Consider the following 18905-nt stretch of genomic DNA (forward strand, 5'->3'; position numbering starts at 1 on the left):
CACTGACAGGTTTTCCTCCCAGACAAGTGGTCTTGGTTTGACTAAATGTCATGAATTTCTTTTTCTCCACCAAGGAAAGAATTCTGCAATCATCCAGCACAGTTATTTTCTGTGATTTTCCAGACCTTCTGGTGTTGCTGAGCTCACCAGTGCATTCCTTCTCTTTAAAAAATGTACCACATGGTTGATTTGACCACTCCTGGTGTTTCTGCTGTCTCTCTAAAGGGTTTGTTTTGTCTTCTCTACCAACAGATGGCCTGTTTTTAATTTGCACGGACAGCTCTTTGGACATCATATTAAGAGTTCATATTGAGAATTAACTAGCTTAATAGTAAATGAAATAATAAAGGACCTGCTCCCTTCTGGCTGTGGAACAGCTTGTAAGTCAATTGTCCAATTACTTTTGAGCCCCTGTAAATGGTGCAACCAGGTATAAAAATGGCTGTCATTCCTAAAGGGCTCATACAGTATTTCTGTTAAACCCTTTGAATTCATGCTTTAAGTCTACACGTCAGTCACTTAATCATTTCTTCATTTCAGATCCATTGTGGTGGTATACAAAGACAAAATTATGAAATTGTGGACCTGGCTGTATGTTATCATGTGTTCTGTAGGTGAAAAGAATACTATGAGACTAAAGTACAGAATGTCAGTTTTGTATCTGGACACTGTTTTATACTGAGCATAGAATGGATTCAGAAAGTATTCAGACTAATATTCCAGCCTACTCATTTTAATGCTAAACTTCTCATTTTTTCCTCATTAAAACAGCATTCAATACCCCAGAACAACAAAGTGGCGGGGGGAAAAAAAGGTCTTTAGACATTTTTGCAAATTTATTAAAAATTAAAAAAAAAAACAAGTATTCAGACCTTTGCTCCGTACTTCATAGAAGCCCTTGGTATTATGGTCTGAAGTCTTCTTGGGTCTGACGCCACAAGCTTCACACCCCTGGATTTGGGGATTTTCTGCCATTCTTCTCTACAGATCCTCTCAAGCTCTGTCAGCTTACCTGTAGATGGAGATTGTCGGTAGAGAGCTGTTTTTCAGGTCACTCCAGAGACATTGCATTGGATTCAAGTCTGGGCCCTGGCTGGGCCACTCAAGGGCATTCCCAGAGTTGTCCCTGTACCACTCCTGTGTTGTGTTTGCTTTGTGCTTAGGGTTATTGTCTTTGTTGGAATGGGAGACTTAGCTCAGTCTGAGGTGCAGCGTGTTCTGAAGCAGGTTCTCCTTAACCCTTTAACCGCCAACTCCCTAAATATTCCCCACGCCAGGCGAAATCTGAACAATTTGTTTTTTTACTTTTTTACATTTTTTACATTTATTCAAGCAGTATTGACCACTAAATGTTGTGTAAGTTCTAGAAATGGGCAAACACATAATAAAACACAAAATGTACCTTTTCTCAGGCTTCTGGATTTATTGTCTACTTCAAAACGGAACAGTCAAAAGTAATTCAAAAGTCAAAAGTAGTTCAGTCAATCATAGTTTCATTCCCAGTATTTGAGTTTGCTGTGCCACAGGCCAAAGCAGGGAACTGCACAAAGTTCCGGATTGCTGGGACACTTTGAGCAGAAGGTCCTGACGTCTCTACGCTGACCCTTCTTTGAACAGACACCACAGCGTTTTTCTGAAAGTCCAAAGTCCTTACATTCATCTGGCAACACTGCTGAAATACTACTCATAGGATCCTCTTTGCCAGTGTATACACGAAATCTATAAATGTAACCTGAATTCTCAGCTAAGCAAAACATCTTGATACCAAACCGTGCCCTTTTCAATGGTAGATACTGTCGAAACTGTAAGCGACCCTTCCACAACAATAAACTTTCATCAACTGCAACTGACGGTCCTGGCATGTAGGGCAACTGAAATGCTTCAAATAAATGATCAATCAAAGGACGTAGCTTGAACAAGCGGTCGCGGTTTGGATCTTTCTTATCTGGCTCATTTCTGTTGTCATTCAAATGAAAGAATTTCAGCAGCAAAGAGAATCGGTTACGTGTCATGACAGCTGCAAAAATAGGTGTTGCATACATAGGATCTGTAGACCAGTACATCTCAATATCTGGTTTTCTGATTATTCCTATCAACATCAAAAATCCCAATGAATTTTTTCATTCGTTTTCATCAGTGTCAAACCAAGCACGAACACGGGAATGTGGAGGTAAATTGGGATTTTTCTCAATAAACTGTGCTGCATACAGATTTGTCTGATTAGCAAAATGTCTGATCAAATCAGGTGACACAAACAGCTCATAAAACTGCTCAGCAGTGTAATTGTTTACATCAACAGTAAAGCCACACGTTGCCTCAAACGGATGCAGAAAAGGTAGTTCACCTCGGGCAGCAGTCCAGTTGAGATGCTGGGGATACACCCACTCATCGCCGTTATCCGATGCGTCTTCATTCACAGTATCATGCAGCGCACGTTGCTGATCATCATTGTCGCTAAAATCTTCTTCAGAACTGCTACAATCATGATCAGAACTGTCCAAAATCGCCTGCAAAGCCTCACTTGAAGTCAGTTTACTTTTCGCCATATTCACAGCTTTCACTTTCGAATCACATCACGTGATCGGCCAATACAAGCGCAGAGTTGTCGAAATAAAACGTAGTAATAATACCCACGCCAAACTGTCAGTTGTACTACGTGCCAGGCATTCACATAACCACAGGCAAATGTGCCGGACAATTCCGGCAGTATGGCGTTAGCAATAAAACAACGGTGCCGGATATATCCGGCACAGGGCGGTTAAGGGGTTAAGGATATCTCTGTACTTTGCTCTGTTCAGCTTTTTCTCATATCTGACTAGTCTCCCAGCCTCTGTTGTTGAAAAACAACCCCATTGCATGAAGCTGCCAACAACATACTTTATTGTTAGAGCAGTATTGCACAAGTGATGAGCGGAGCCTGGTTTCCTTCTGACATGATGCTGATCTTGGTTTAATCAGTCCAGAGAATCTTGTTTTTCAGTCTGAGAATCCTTCAGGTGCCTTTTTGCAGACGCCAGGCAAGTTTCCATGTCTTTAATAAGGAGAGGCTTCTGTCTGGTACGGTTACACAGTATACCGGTACTGAAAAAGTATAGAAAATTTTAAAATGCGGTAACAGCAGTTCCAAATTTTCTATAACAGAAGTAAATGTCAGTTTCCCTCTCAATTCCCAATATCTGCACCGCCTGGTGAATCTCATTGGAGGTTTAGGGAGTGGTGATGGTGGGGCATCTCGCCCCTTATTTACTTCAGTGCACCCAGAACTTTACACAAGACATTCCCCCAAATTGGAAATGGGATATCTTGGCTGTCAAGAGGGACTTAATGCCTAGTTTGGTGCCATCGGGCAGTGCACCAAAGAGGAAAGCAACTGTGCAGTGGATCAGGGAGTCTGGCGTAAGGGTTCGTTAGGAGTTATCCATTATTTGCTTTGGAACCATTCTGGTAGTGGTACTGAGGTCCAGTCCAAAGTCAAGATTTTAGTACTGATCCAACATTTACTGTGTGGCCACTCACAAAGCCCAAATTAGTAGAGTGGTGCAGTGGATTGTTGTCCTTCTGGAAGTTTCTTCCATCTTCGTACAGGTTCTTGATCACCTATCTTATCAAGGCCCTTCTCCCACAATTGCAGTTTGGCTGGATGACCAGCTCTAGGAAGAGTCCTGGTTGTTATAAAGTTTCCATTTAAAAAAGATGCGAGGCCGGTGTGCTCTGAGAACCATCAGTGCTCCAGGAATTTTTTTTAGGCTTCCCCAGATCAGTGTCTTGACACAATCCTGTCCCTAAGCTGTGCAGACAATTCCTTTGGCTGTATGGTTTGGTTTTTGCTCAACTGTGAGATCTTCTGTTGACAGGCGTGTGCCTTTCCTAATAATGGCCAAATCAGGTTTAGTCCAGACATCTCAGTGGGATGCACCAAAGCCCAATTTCAAGTGTTGTAGCAAAGGTTCTGAATACTTGTGCCAGTGTGATTTTTTTTTTATTTTATTTTTTTTTTTTTAATAAATTTGCAAAAATGTCTAATATCCTGTTCTTACTTTCTCATTCCATGGTAACGAGTGTTGCTTGATGTTGGGGAAAATAATAATTTAATCGATGTTCGTATAAGGATGTACTCACACTTACGGTTTGTTCTGTGCCTGAGCACGTTTGTCTGAATGTAACCTCCCAAATTCTAGTTCATTTGATTAATGTGATTGCTCTGTGCGGGGCCAACTGTACCATGCCCTGGCCCACTTGGAAGAGGTGTTCCTTGGCATGGTACAGTAGAATTCCGGAACAGTGTGGTCGCTAAATGTACCCGAGTACAGAAAACAGAAGTGATGTCAGTGATGCAACAAGTCAGGTTCTCATTTTATTCAATACCATTTGAGTTGTAAACCGGTTTTTATTGTCCACTTACAGATGAACGTGAATTGTAGTTGGCAAGAAAAGCTTCAAATTGCCCCCTTAATATCATTTGTCTCTGTAAGAATCTTCTCATACGTGCAGCACAATTATCAGCAAAACGCTTCTCTGCACACTCTTAAGTCTATAAGATGGTAGAGCGTCATCCTGCCCTACACAACTCCAAAAAAAAAACACAAAATAAGGAAAATACTTTTGACAAGCATGCTGTCACTCCGTGTTCAGATCTTGTTTTGACTTTACACAAAGTCACGTGACCATTATGAAAGCAAGCCCGGGCCCAGAACATTAAGCGCAGTGTGAGTGCAGGTCAGTTTGGGGTAGGGATGGGGGGACAGTCACGCTTGGGCACGGTACTTAGCAGTTGTACCTAATGTGAGTACAACATAACAAAATGTGAAAAAGTGAAGGGATCTGAATACTTTCTGAATTTATGCAAAGTATGTGAAAAAGTGAAGGGATCTGAATACTTTCTGAATTTATTCTAAGTAATATTGGAAAAACATGACATTTGTTGTGTGTTGTTCTCTAATGCAAACAGCCAATCATGTAGCTGGCACTACAGGTGCTGGTCATAAAATTAGAATATCATGACAAAAGTTGATTTATTTCAGTAATTCCATTCAAAAAGTGAAACTTGTATATTAGATTCATTCATTACACACAGACTGATGTATTTCAAATGTTTATTTCTTTTAATGTTGATGATTATAACTGACAATGAAAGTCCCAAATTCAGTATCTCGGAAAATTAGAATATCAATTAAGACCAATGCAAAAAAAGGATTTTTAGAATGTTGGCCAACTGAAAGGTATGAACATGAAAAGTATGAGCATGTACAGCGCTCAATATTTAGTTGGGGCTCCTTTGGCCTGGATTACTGCAGCAATGCGGCGTGGCATGGAGTCGATCAGTCTGTGGCACTGCTCAGGTGTTATGAGAGCCCATGTTTCTCTGATAGTAATGAATGAATCTTAATATACAAGTTTCACTTTTTGAATGGAATTACTGAAATAAATCAGCTTTGTCATGATATTCTAATTTTATGACCAGCACCTGTATATCTAATATTATGCAGACACGCTGAAGAGGCTGTTGTTGAATGACTAGACATTAAAATGGAGAATGTGACTGACCAGTTATGATGGTGCCACACACATTGGTTCCAGCTGCCTTCCTGAGATTTTGCATATGTTTCTATCTCTGATGGTTAATAAAGATTGGGAAGATAGATGGTGAACATCTGGTGAGAAGCCAAGCTGTTAATGGAGGGTGAAAACCTAAACCCCAGACAGCAGCATCTCTGGAGAAAATCAAAGTCTGCGAGGGTCCAGTCAGTTATAACCCAGTCATAGACGAGGCCAGTCCTGAGCACCTCAGCCAACTCATCAAGAACTCACACTTGTCTTTTCTACAGTACAATTCTTTTTTTGGGCCCTCTAATATCGAGAGAAGCATTTGACGTGATGGTGATACGTTAGGAGAAATAGACTGAACTGGTTTGGACAGGTGGAGTGAAAGGCAGAAGATGATTGGTTGAAAAGGTGTACACCGAGATAGGTGGGGTGGGGGCGGTGAGGCCCAGAGAAGACGTGATTGGCCAGTGGTGTCAGATGATAGGAAAAGAATGGGTCTCACCTCAAAGCCTAGGACAGCAGGTAACTGGAAGAAAAGATTTGAGGGTAACTGGCTGAGCTGAGTAAACCTGGAAAATGGCTAATAATATATTGTTTTGTCCCCCCCCCCTCTTCAGCTGTTGTTGAAGTGATGAACATGAAGATCCAGCAACTGCATGCAACACAGAACCCTCAGTCCAGCACAGCTAAAGCATAGAATGTCTCTTTTAAGATCAACATGCCAGTACGTTTGGAAAGACAGGACTGGTGGGAAACTCTAGTGAGCTTCTGGTTGATCTCCCACTCGGCTGAAGGGAGAGTGAAGACAACAAAAACTCAACCTACAAGACAAGAATGATGAATTATTTGAATTATTTATTTTTTTTTTTTTTTGGATTTTCATTCCCTGAGAACACATTTCTTTTTTTAAGGAAAGACTTTGTTTTAAAAGCAGTTAGGAACAAAGGTAATGTTCATTTGCAGTACCAGTAATGTTTTGCAGCGGTGTGCCTGTTAGGTTTATTGTATTTTGTATTTAAGCACTGAATTGTGGGACATGAGAAACGAATAAAGCCACTGTGTTTCAGCAACTGGGGCCATTTTCTTGGAAGAAGGCATATACAGATTGCTTTTCTGTACCTTCTTAAACCCGCTTAGTTCAGTTTAGGCCCACTTGGGTGCTGTAGGCATGAAGCAGGAAACAACTAGGAACAAAGTGACAGTGAATTTGTAGGGTGCCCACCACTCACTCAGGCACTCGCTCACAATGAGCCAGTTTAGACCTCACTAGCACGTCTTTAGGGACATAGGAAAAAAACCCGAGCATCAACAAAAAATCCTCTCAGACACAACTAGAATTGGGAATGCTGGGATAGTAAGGCAGCAGCACGAACTCCTTTGCCAATGTGCTACCCCGGAATAGACTTTATTTCACAAACGAATTTCCCGGAGTGTGTTTATCTGTCGATTGGACAGCATTGATTGTTGTTTCCTTCAGCTCCGAGCTTGTTCACCTCTTCTGTCAAGAAAGGGCCCAGTGCTTCATTGTGTCCCTGTTGCCCTAAGCTTTAATAATACATTTTATTTATTCATAGGCGCCTTTCTAAACACTCAAGCACACCGAACAATAGATAAAACACACATTATAAGCAACACTAAAATACAAAATTTAAAATCGGACAGAGCAATTGGAGTCAAAGAGAAAAAGCAGTCTTAAACAAATGAGTTTTAAGTTTAGATTTGAAAAGTGAGAATGAGTCAGTATTTCTAAGCTCAGATGGTAGTGAGTTCCAGAGCTCCCCATGGTGGTAAGACACACGAAGGGGGCAGTCAAGTGGATGGAGGAAGAGGATCTAAGGGTACGGGAGGGAATGGCAGCGTGGAGGAGGTTGGACAGATATGGAGGGGTGAGGTGGCTTTTTTTTTTTTGCAGTTATATTTTTGAATAACAGCGCACGTGTTCTCTTATTTGTACCTTTTGTGAAAGTGTTTCTTTGATATATGGACTTCAGGCTTCATACGTTATATAGTTTATGCCTACATTTTGTCATTTACTATTAGAATATGAAAAACGTTTGTTTTAAAAATGTGTTTTCACAGACTACTGAACGGAACGGAACACACATGAAATGCGTGTATTCCAAATAACACTATATTATTTCCACTCTAAAACTCCACTTCAATCCCAGATAATCAAATCAAGGCAAGGCATGAGCTAGGAGAAATTCGTTCTAAGTCGGTGGGGGGGATGGAATAGCTGGCTGCTAGTAGCTTTTGTTTATCAGCACATTTAGATGACAAAGGACTCTAGTGGAGAGGTGCAAACGGATTTAAGACGCGATTTAAGGTGGGACGGATTTACGAGTTTTTTCGTAGGCTCTGGTAATTCTAGTGTTAAACGTTAACAGGAGAATTTTGAATTGAATGTGGATTTAACAGGAAGCCAGTGAAGCAGCTGCAAGACGGGAGGGGATATGGTGAATAGAGGGGGTTCTAGTAATGATGTGGGCGGGCAGCTGAATTCTGGATCTGTTGAAGCCTATAAAAGGATTTGCAAGAAAGACCAAAGAAAAGGGAATTACAACAAGAGACAAGTAACAAGGTTATGAACAAGGAGAGCAGTGCTGTTTGGAGAATGCCATTAATGTTACGCAGACTGGGAGATATTACTGATTTGGAACTGAAAAGACAAAGATAATATCAAGGATGACTCCCAGACTCTTAACTCCTCTGTTTCCCCTTCCCCACAGGTTATCAATAAAAACAAAAAATGATCAGTTTTTAGGATAATGCTGATTTTGTACCAATGAAGAGAACCTCAATTTTGTCACCGTTTAATATAAGAAAATTTGAAGAAAACCAGGACTTAATTTCTGCTGTGAAATCAATAAGGTTTGCTAGTGAGGTAGAGCTGGGTGTCATGAGCGTAACAGTGGAAGCTAATGTCATATTTTACAAAAGATATTGTCAAGGGGAAGGAGGCACAGTAAATAATGAAAAGGAGGGTCCCATGACAGAGTCCACCTGAAGTAAGAGCAGTGGGTTTTAAGCTGAACAAACTGACAAAGCATAAAAGTGACTGATCTGAAGTCTCTTATCCCTTTCTAAATCTCAGAGGCAGGCGTTTGACCCCAGCAGATGACTTTGGAATCGCTCCGATTCTGGCTTTCTGTGATCTTTGCTCCAAATCAGTTAGATGTGCTGATCCTTATTACTAACTGAGAATAAACCGGATATGGACGCAGGTACACGGTGATGGGACCATGAGACATAGTGTGCAGGCGTGCGTCTCATAAACCTCAAGCGTAGTGTGATCCACCGCGAATGAAGGAGTCACGGCCCAAAAACGAAAGAGCTCACCTAACGTAAATAAGACATGAAGCAACAACATGCCCATAGCTAACAACTAACGACACAGCCACACAAAAAAGAGGATTCTGCGCTGCACCCCAGAGTCAGACGGAAGAGGCTACGGAGGCCCCACAGGTCCACAAAGATAGTACGGAAGGCGCGGGAAAGTACGAAAGGCGCAGGCGCCTACAACGCACTTCTGAACTAAACGTCCACACTACACAGCATGGTCCATAACACACCGCAAGCATAAACCACACAGATCCGGACTCCACAACATATGTGAATCACATTACAGTAATACAATATTAACAGTACAACCACAGAAAACACAGGCTCGACACCAGATGGGTAATAAGAATAAACGAACGCTCCGTATTAAACATACGGCATCTTCACACGTCCAAACTACACAGCATATGTGAACCACATTACAGTGATGCATTACTAACAGTACAACCACAGAAAACGCTCCGTATTAACAGTAAGTGCAAATATCCATATTACTAACGGTAAACAACGTATAACTAATGGAGACACGGTCACGGCTCCATGTACTCACAGAAAACACAAACAGAAGAGGCTTTGGCGTTCCACCCCGCAGTCAAACCAGACAAAGTACGGAGTCCCTAAACGTCCACAAAGCACAGCATAGTCACACCTGAGACAGTACGGAGGGCACATGCGCCTATACACCGCAAGCGAGGTACCCACGGCTCAGAAACGAAAGAGCTCAACTAACGTAAATAAGTGATTTTAACAGTAAGTGCAACACAACATATGTGAATCACATTACAGTAATACAATATTAACAGTACAACCACAGAAAACACAGGCTCAATACTCACTCAAGGACAACACGCCATCTTTACTACAAATGTTGTGTGTAAAGATATCCTATGTACGTCATCTACACCTTTACACTCCAATATATCTCATACATAGATCTGCGCAAACTCAAAGACATTCTATACTTGCATAACATAACACTTAGACTGCTATTCTCATTTACATATATTACATAGACCTACAGATATCGTGACAGTGGACATGATACATATGTAACAATTACCAACACAGACAGTAATCTCTTTCAAATGTATTTCGGGTTACCCAAGACCAGGGGTTGGCAAGCGAAGCGAGCAGGGAGCGGAGCCGCCTAGTAAACCAGAAAGCTTTGCTAAATTGAAATTGTTTCAGTATATTTTGCAGAGCTCTTCAGTGGCTGGAATGTATTTTACCTAAAAGCCACATAGCAACCAAAGGGAGGCACAGGTCCATCCCAAAGATGACTCGGCGGGAGAGCCCTCTTCAGTCTGTCTCTCCATCTGGGATCTCGATTGGGTGGCTTGCAGTCTTTGAGGCTGGAGGCAAGCGATGATGTCACTCGATGAATCTCTCTGCCCACTGTTGAGTGTCTGTGCAAAGGATCTCGGTATGACACCATTAAGTAGGCCCAAAACCGTGCCATCATGGTTGTTCACAGGTTAAAATATCGTTTACAGTAACTGCCAACAACTGCAGTTATTTCTAGCGCACATTTTCTCATGGAAGTAGCTCAAAGTGCTTTATGATAATAGAAAGAAAGAAAGAAACAAATGAACAATAATAGAGAATCTTAATTAATGTCTGGCATAATTATAAAGTGTGGTCAGATGGACAGGAAGATAAAAATGGTAGTTGATGGGGTGTTGGAGAAGATAAACCTGTGGAATCACTTGCTGGGTCCTTGAGAGAGTACCATACTCACTGCCTATAGAACAGCGGTGGTCAGCTCTCCCATCCTGGAGAGCCACAGTGGCTGTTTTCTTAATTAGTGACTAGTTTTTGCTCCTAATTTATTTATTTTTTGCTAATTAATAATTCTTTGCATTTATATAGCACTTTTCTCACTACTCAAAGCGCTCAGCAATTGCAGGTTAAGGGCCTTGCTCAAGGGCCCAACAGAGCAGAGTCCCTATTGGCATTTACGGGATTCGAACTGGCAACCTTCCGATTGCCAGTGCTGATCCCTAGCCTCAGAGCCACCACTCCGCCCTAAATTAAGACTTGGACCCTTTAAATCAGGGCTGGAGGGCCGCAGTGGCTGTAGGTTTTTGTTGCCACCTGGTTGCTTCATGAGAAGTCATTTATTGCTGATGAAGCACTTCTTACTCAAGTGGCTTTTTCTGCTTCATTGTAGTGGTCTCGCTTGTTAAGATTTTTGAAACCTTATTTGATCATTTTAGTCTTATACAGTTGCATTCATTGTATTAACTGCTTATTAGCAATAGGATGCAAATGACAAAGGAACCAGCAGTCCTCCATCTAACTCGTCTCCATTTCCACCTGTATGTATTCATCGTTCACTATTTAGTTTAATTAAATACTCGGAAGGAAACTGAAGAGAAAACGAAGAACTGGAAATTACTCATCTGTGTTAGGCTTCAAATCACTTGGATGATATCCTTAGAAAGGAAACACAATATATCCATATTACTAAACGAGAATGGTAAACCGGATATGGACGCAGGGACCTGCCCGTGGACGCAAAAGACATAGTGCACAGGCGCCACACAAAGCCCCCCCCTCCAACTAACAGAAATCGCAGGAGACATGGTGCACAGGCGCCACACAAAGCCCCCATCCACTAACAGAAATAAGAAATGAGGCAACGCGCCCATTGCACACAAAAAAAAAGTCAGACGCAGGCGCCACACAAAAAAGAGGAGTCAGACCCACGCCCCAGAGTGAAACGGGACAGACTACGGAGTACACACACTAACATAAATAAGAAATGAGGCAACGCGCCCATGGCACACAAAAAAGAGGAATCAGACCCACGCCCCCGAGTGAAACGGGACACACTACAGAGTCCACAAAGGGTCACACATCAAGCCCGAGATTACCAATCAAAAACGAAAGAGCAACCGCAAGCGAACACCCGACATCATACAGAAACCCCACAAATACGGACAAAACAACATATTTGAATCACATTATCCCCGCCCCACAGTAAAACGGGACATACTATGGAGTCCACAAAGGTTCACAAATCAAGCCCGAGATGGTACGGAAAGCGAATTGTTGTACGGAAAACGGCAAATACTACGATAGGAGCATTTGCCTACAACCTGCATCTGAAATCAACGTACACACTACACAGCATAATCCACGCACTTCTAAAAAACCGCACGCAGACAGCCGACGTCATACATAAACAACAAGAAACCGGACTACACTACATATTGGAATTGCATTACAGTGATGCAATATTAACAGGACAACCACAGATAACACAGGCGCAACACCTGTTGGGTGATGATAAGAAGAAACGAACGCTCCGTATTAAACATACGTCATCTTAACACGTACAAACTATACAACATAGGTCAATCTCATTACAGTGATGCACTATTAACCGTACAACCACAGAAAACGCTCCATATTAACAGTAAGTGCGATCATCCTTATTACTTACCCATATTACTAACGATAAAGAACAGACAAGTCATGAATTCACGATCACGGGTACAAAACGATACGGCTCGAGTAACGGGACCACAAAGACGAGCCCGCATGGAAAAAAAAAAAACAAACGTAGGCGCCTACAACGCACTTCTGAAACCGCGGAAGAAAAACTGTCTCGGCTCCAAAAATGAAAAGCTCGACTGACACAGGTACAGAAACGAGCCCGCAGGCACGGGTTCAAAACGAAACAGCTCGAGTGACAGACATACAAAAACAGGACCGACGGGAAAATATCAATGAACGCAGACGTCTACAACGCGCGTCTGAAATGCCGGAAAACAAGCAGGCACGGCTCCAAAAAGAGAGAGCTCGACTGACTGGGATACAAAAATGGGCCCGGCTCCAAAAAAAACAATGAACGCCGGCGACTACAACGCGCTTCTCACACAACACAAGCAAAGCAGTTACAGCTCCAAAACAACACATCCCAAATACTGTAGATACAACAACGCGCCTCTCAAACGGCACAGGCAAAAGATAAACGTCAAAGACAGTAACGACAAACACCTGCTAAACAATTCCGCCAATTGGCTGACAACGCGTTCTATAATGAGTCCACTATTAATGAAAATTTATTGGAATTAATGAATGTCATTTGCAATCATTGTCATTCACTTAACTTCCCTGAAGAAACAACTGGCAATACAACTAATGAGTTTGCACGTTGTTGTCAAAACGGTCAAGTTAGACTGCCTCCTTTACATTCATATCCTGAATATCTACGGAAGCTTCTAACTAACGATGTACCTGAAAGTAAAAACTTTATGAACTGCATTAGATCCTACAATAGTTCATTTGCTTTTGCATCTACCGGAGTAAATATCAGGCCACCAGCTGGCAATGGCCCATACTGCTTTCGCGTATGTGGACAAATATTACATCGCATTGGAACAGTGCACCCTGAAACAAATCACGAATGCAAATTTGCAGAAATATACATCTTAGATCCACATTACGCAATCTATCAATGAATGAACCTTCCTGAAAACAAACAATGCACGGAGCTTATAATGAGAAACGTCACTAAGGTCATAAACAATCACCCATTAGCTAAGTCTATAAAAATGCTACATGAGGTTGAAAGAGAGGCCAATACAAAAGCAACCTACGGCTGTGCGGTGGGCACGGGTTCAAAACGCCGGGGGTAGGCGAGCGAAGCGAGCAGGGGGCGGAGCCCCCTTGTGATTTAAGAATGACCTGATATGGCAGAGTTGAAACACTAACAAGCCATGATAATTAAGTAAGATCTGTTAATGGTGAGGATTGGTGTCTTAATTAAGCAACTGGATTAAAATCAAAAATATGCAGACACTGCAAGTTGAGCTTGGAAGATCGCTGAAGTCCCCCTGTCTACCACACTACTTGGTTGCTTATTCCAAGTGTCTGTGCTTCTCTGTGTAGACAAACTTCCTAAAGTTTGTGAGTAATTTCCCCTTCACAAGTTTCCAACTGTGTCCCCGTGCTTGTGATGAACTCATTTTAAAGTCACCGTCTCAATCCTTCATCATTTTAAACACTTCAGTCAGGTCTCCTCTTCATCTTCTTTTCCTTAAACTGTAAAGGCTCAGCTCTTTTAATCTTTCCTCGTAACTCATCCCCTGTAGCCCTGAATCAGCCTCGTCGCTCTTCTCTGGACCTTCTCTAGTGCTGTTATGTCCATTTTGTAGCCTGGAGACCCAAACCGCACCCAGTACTCCAGATGAGGCCTCACCAGTGTGTTATAAAGCTTGAGCAGAACCTCCTGTGACTTGTACTCCACACATCAAGGCGCTATATAACCTGACATTCTGTTAGCCTTCTTAATGGCTTCTCAACACTGTCTGGCAGTCGATAGCTTAGAGTCCACTACGACTCCTAAATCCTTCTCTTAAGGTGGACTCTCGATTTTCCGACCACCCATTGTGTATTCGCACCTCACAGTTTTACTTCATGTGATAGATAGATAGATAGATAGATAGATAGATAGATAGATAGATACTTTATTAATCCCAATGGGAAATTCACATTCTTCAGCAGCAGCATACTGATACAATAAATAATATTAAATTAAAGAATGATAATAATGCAGGTGAAAAACAGACAATAACTATGTATAATGTTAAATGTTAACGTTTACCCCCCCGGATGGAATTAAAGAGTCGCATAGTTTGGGGAGGAACGATCTCCTCAATCTGTCAGTGGAGCAGGACAGTGACAGCAGTCTGTCGCTGAAGCTGCTCTTCTGTCTGGAGATGACATTATTTAGTGGATGCAGTGGATTCTCCATAATTGATAGGAGCCTGCTGAGCGCCCTTCGCTCTGCCACAGATGTTAAACTGTCCAGCTCCATGCCAACAATAGAGCCTGCCTTCCTCACCAGTTTGTCCAGGCGTGAGGCGTCTTTCCTCTTAATGCTGCCTCCCCGGCACACCACTGCGTAGAAGAGGGCGCTCGCCACAACTGTTTGATAGAACATCTGCAGCATCTTATTGCAGATGTTGAAGGAAGCCAGCCTTCTAAGGAAGTATAACCGGCTCTGTCCTTTCTTGCACAGCGCATCAGTATTGGCAGTCCAGTCTAATTTATCATCCAGCTGCACTCCCAGATATTTATAGGTCTGCACCATCTGCACACAGTCACCTTTGATGATCACTGGGTCTATGAGGGGTCTGGGCCTCCTAAAATCCACCACCAGCTCCTTGGTTTTGCTGGTGTTCAGGTGTAGGTGGTTTGAGTCGCACCATTTAACAAAGTCATTGATTAGGTCCCTATACTCCTCCTCCAGCCCATTCCTGATGCAGCCCACGATAGCAGTGTCATCAGCGAACTTTTGCACATGGCAGGACTCCGAGTTGTATTGGAAGTCCGATGTATATAGGCTGAACAGGACCGGAGAAAGTACAGTCCCCTGTGGCGCTCCTGTGTTGCTGACCACAATGTCAGATCTGCAGTTCCCAAGACGCACATACTGAGGTCTGTCTTTAAGATAGTCCACGATCCATGCCACTAGGTATGAATCTACTCCCATCTCTGTCAGCTTGTCCCTAAGGAGCAGAGGTTGGATTGTGTTGAAGGCACTAGAGAAGTCTAGAAACATAATTCTTACAGCACCACTGCCTCTGTCCAAGTGAGAGAGGGATCGGTGTAGCATATAGATGATGGCATCTTCCGCTCCCACCTTCTCCTGATATGCAAACTGCAGAGGGTCAAGGGCGTGTTGAACCTGTGGCCTAAGGTGGTGAAGCAGCAGCCTCTCCATGGTCTTCATCACATGTGATGTCAGAGCAACAGGCCGAAAGTCATTCAGCTCACTAGGACGTGATACCTTTGGGACTGGGGTGATACAAGATGTTTTCCAAAGCCTCGGGACTCTCCCCTGTTCCAGGCTCAGGTTGAAGATGCGCTGTAGAGGACCCCCCAGCTCTGATGCACAGACCTTCAGCAGTCGTGGCGATACTCCATCTGGACCCGCTGCTTTGCTGGCACGAAGTCTCCTCAGCTCTCTGCTCACTTGCGCTGTTGTAATTATGGGTGGGGATGTCTTTCCTATGCTGGTATCAGCAGAAGGATGTGTGGAGGGTGCAGTACTCCGAGGTGAGAGTGAGAGTGGGTTAGGGTGGTCAAACCTGTTAAAAAAGTTGTTCATTTGGTTTGCTCTCTTCACGTCTCTCTCGATGGTGGTACCCCGCTTCGAGCTGCAGCCAGTGATGATCTTCATCCCATCCCACACTTCCTTCATGCTGTTATTCTGCAACTTCTGCTCCAGCTTTCTCCTGTACTGCTCCTTTGCCGCCCTGAGTTGGACTCGGAGTTCCTTCTGCACGCGCTTGAGCTCATGCTGATCACCGTCTTTAAAAGCCCTTTTCTTCTGATTCAAAAGGCCCTTGATGTCACTTGTAATCCATGGCTTGTTGTTAGCATAGCAGCGTACTGTTCTTACTGGAACTACAATGTCCATACAGAAGTTGATGTAGTCAGTAGTGCAGTCAACAACTTCCTCAGTGTTCTCACTATGAGATCCCTGCAGGATATCCCAGTCTGTAGTTCCAAAACATTCTCTCAGAGTATTCTCAGCCTCCGGGGTCCACTTCCTGAATGATCGTGTGGTTACAGGTAGGACTCTAACTTTTGGTTTATAGTGAGGCTGAAGCTGAACCAGGTTATGATCTCCTTTCCCAAGCGCAGGCAGCGGGGTGGCGCTGTATGCATCTTTAACGTTTGCATAAAGTAAATCAATAGTCTTATTTCCCCTGGTGTTACAGTCCACATACTGGGAGAATGCAGGCAATGTTTTGTCCAGCGTCACATGGTTAAAGTCTCCAGCAATTAGCACAAGCGCCTCAGGGTGCTGCGTTTGTAATTTAGCAACAGCGGAATGGATGATGTCACTCGCTGACTCCACGTCTGCCCGAGGAGGAATGTATACAATAACAACAATGACATGTCCAAACTCTCTGGGCAAATAGTAGGGACGTAAACTTACGGCCAACAGTTCGATATCCCTGCAGCAAGTGGAGATTTTGACGTTAACATGTCCAGAGTGACACCACCGTGTATTAACATAGAGAGCGAGTCCTCCTCCTTTGTGCTTACCACAGGTACTTGCATCTCTGTCCACTCTAACTGTGCTAAACCCGGGTAGCTCCACGTTGGCATGACATTAAATATCATCTCCCACAAATCTGCCCAAGCCGGTCTGCTGTCCAAGTCCTTCTGTGATGATATAACGGATTCCAAATTATCTGCTAATCCACCTATCTGCCAACTTCACCAGCTTGTTCTTTATATTCCTATCCAAATCATTTCTATACAGGGTGTCCATAAAGTCCGTGTGCAATTGAAAATACAGTATTGCCCCTGGAATCCGAACGCCCCAGAACTCAAACAACTGGGAATCTGAATGAAGAATTCAAGCAAATTTTGCACCGGAATCTGAATGCCCAGCACGTTGTTCGTGTGTGTTTGTGCGTACGTTTCCCCAGCGCTCGGGCCACTCATACGCTTTGTCGTTCAGTTCGTTGTCAGAAGCTGCAGTGAAAGCATCTCGTGTGATATTTTTGCTGCTAATTTTATGCTTTTGTGCCTGTTTTGTGTGTTTTTTGGTTTTTTTTTTAATAACAACAACTTGGTGTATTCGCCATGGGTCCTAAAAAGTGTAGTGAGGAAAATAAGAGTAAGAGGAAAGCTGTTAGAGCTACAATTGAAGTTAAGAAAAGATCTTATCGTTAAGCATGAAAGTGGTACACGTGTGGCTGATCTCGCTACTATGTTCGGGATGCCTAAATTGACTGTTTGTACGATTTTTGAAAAATAAAGAAGCTATCAAAGCAGCTGGTGTGGTGAAAGGGGTTACGACACTGACCTCTAGGAGATCGAAAAGTATGGAAGAGATAGAAAAACTCCTCTTAGTTTAGATTAATGAAAAACAGGGGTTTTTATATTTTTCGTTTTATTAATTTACATTTTTATTCAAATATTATTTAATATTTTACCTTACAATCCAGTGTATTTACTGTTAAAATCATTTTGAAAATTCGAGTTTGTGGGACCCAGAAACGGATTAATCCAATTTCTCTTGTTTTAAAGGGGAAAAATTGAACAGGGTTCTGGAACGGAATAAGTTTGGTGTCACTGTAGTTGTAACTTTTTGTAAGTATATGTGATAGAATCTGACAAAAGGATTAGAAAGAAGAGACACTTAAATTTTTTATTGTTCTTGTTAATTTTCAACATGTCCACTCTCATTATTAATACAAAGGGTAATACGATTCTGTAGTTCTCGGTAAAACATTTTCAAGCTGATTGTCAGTAATACCAGCGATCACATCGGTTATCCTCACTTGCAAAGTCTTCTAAAGATCGAGGTTTGGTTGAATAAACATTCGTTTTCACATCCCCATAAAAAGAAATCCAGTGGCGTCAAATGTGGCGAACATGGAGACCAAGAAAATGGTCCACCTCTTCCAAGCCATCTGTTAGGGAATTTCTCCTGTAGAAACTAACATGCAAAGCAAAGTGACAAGGAGCACCATCTTGTTGAAAGACTGTATTGTCTATCAGTCCTGATTGTTCAGGTTGACGAATAAAGTCATTTTGCTGCCTTTCTAAATAGCTATCACCATTAACAACATGCCCTTCAAGAAAGACTGGCCCGATGACTCGATTTTTTTTTCCCAAAGCACACCACACATTAACTCTGGGAGAATCACTTTCATGTTCAGCAGACTCCTGTGGCTTTTCAGTTCCCCAAATAGGGCAAAAATAAAACTTGTAAAGACAAAAAAAACTAGATACATCAAGCTTTCTAATCCTTTTTACGAATTCTTTCTATCACATATACTTCCAAAGTTACAACTGTTTTAAACTGCACATGGACTTTATGGACACCCTGTATATTAGAAACGGCAGCGGACCCAGCACTGCCCCCTGCTGGTCACCACACTTAACATCTCCTAATTCTGACCAGGCCCCTCACACCATCACCCTCTGTGTCTGAGCTAATTGTACATTCACCTACACCCCACACCCTGAACTCCCACTTC

At 42.6% G+C, this 18905-nt stretch overlaps 1 protein-coding gene across 1 annotated transcript in view; it reads left to right on the top strand.

Annotated features, from left to right (window-relative positions):
- The window catches only part of pfdn5 (prefoldin 5), a 38019-nt gene extending 31405 nt beyond the window's left edge, over window positions 1-6614 (top strand). The window contains exon 6 of the mRNA XM_028796236.2: window positions 6162-6614. Within this exon, the coding sequence (XP_028652069.2) occupies window positions 6162-6241 (80 nt within the window). The 3' untranslated portion in view covers window positions 6242-6614. The remainder of the gene's footprint in view (window positions 1-6161) is intronic.
- Window positions 6615-18905: the final 12291 nt, after the last annotated feature.

The sequence above is a fragment of the Erpetoichthys calabaricus genome, chromosome 3, assembly GCF_900747795.2.
Source record: "Erpetoichthys calabaricus chromosome 3, fErpCal1.3, whole genome shotgun sequence".
NCBI classification, from domain to species: domain Eukaryota; kingdom Metazoa; phylum Chordata; class Cladistia; order Polypteriformes; family Polypteridae; genus Erpetoichthys; species Erpetoichthys calabaricus.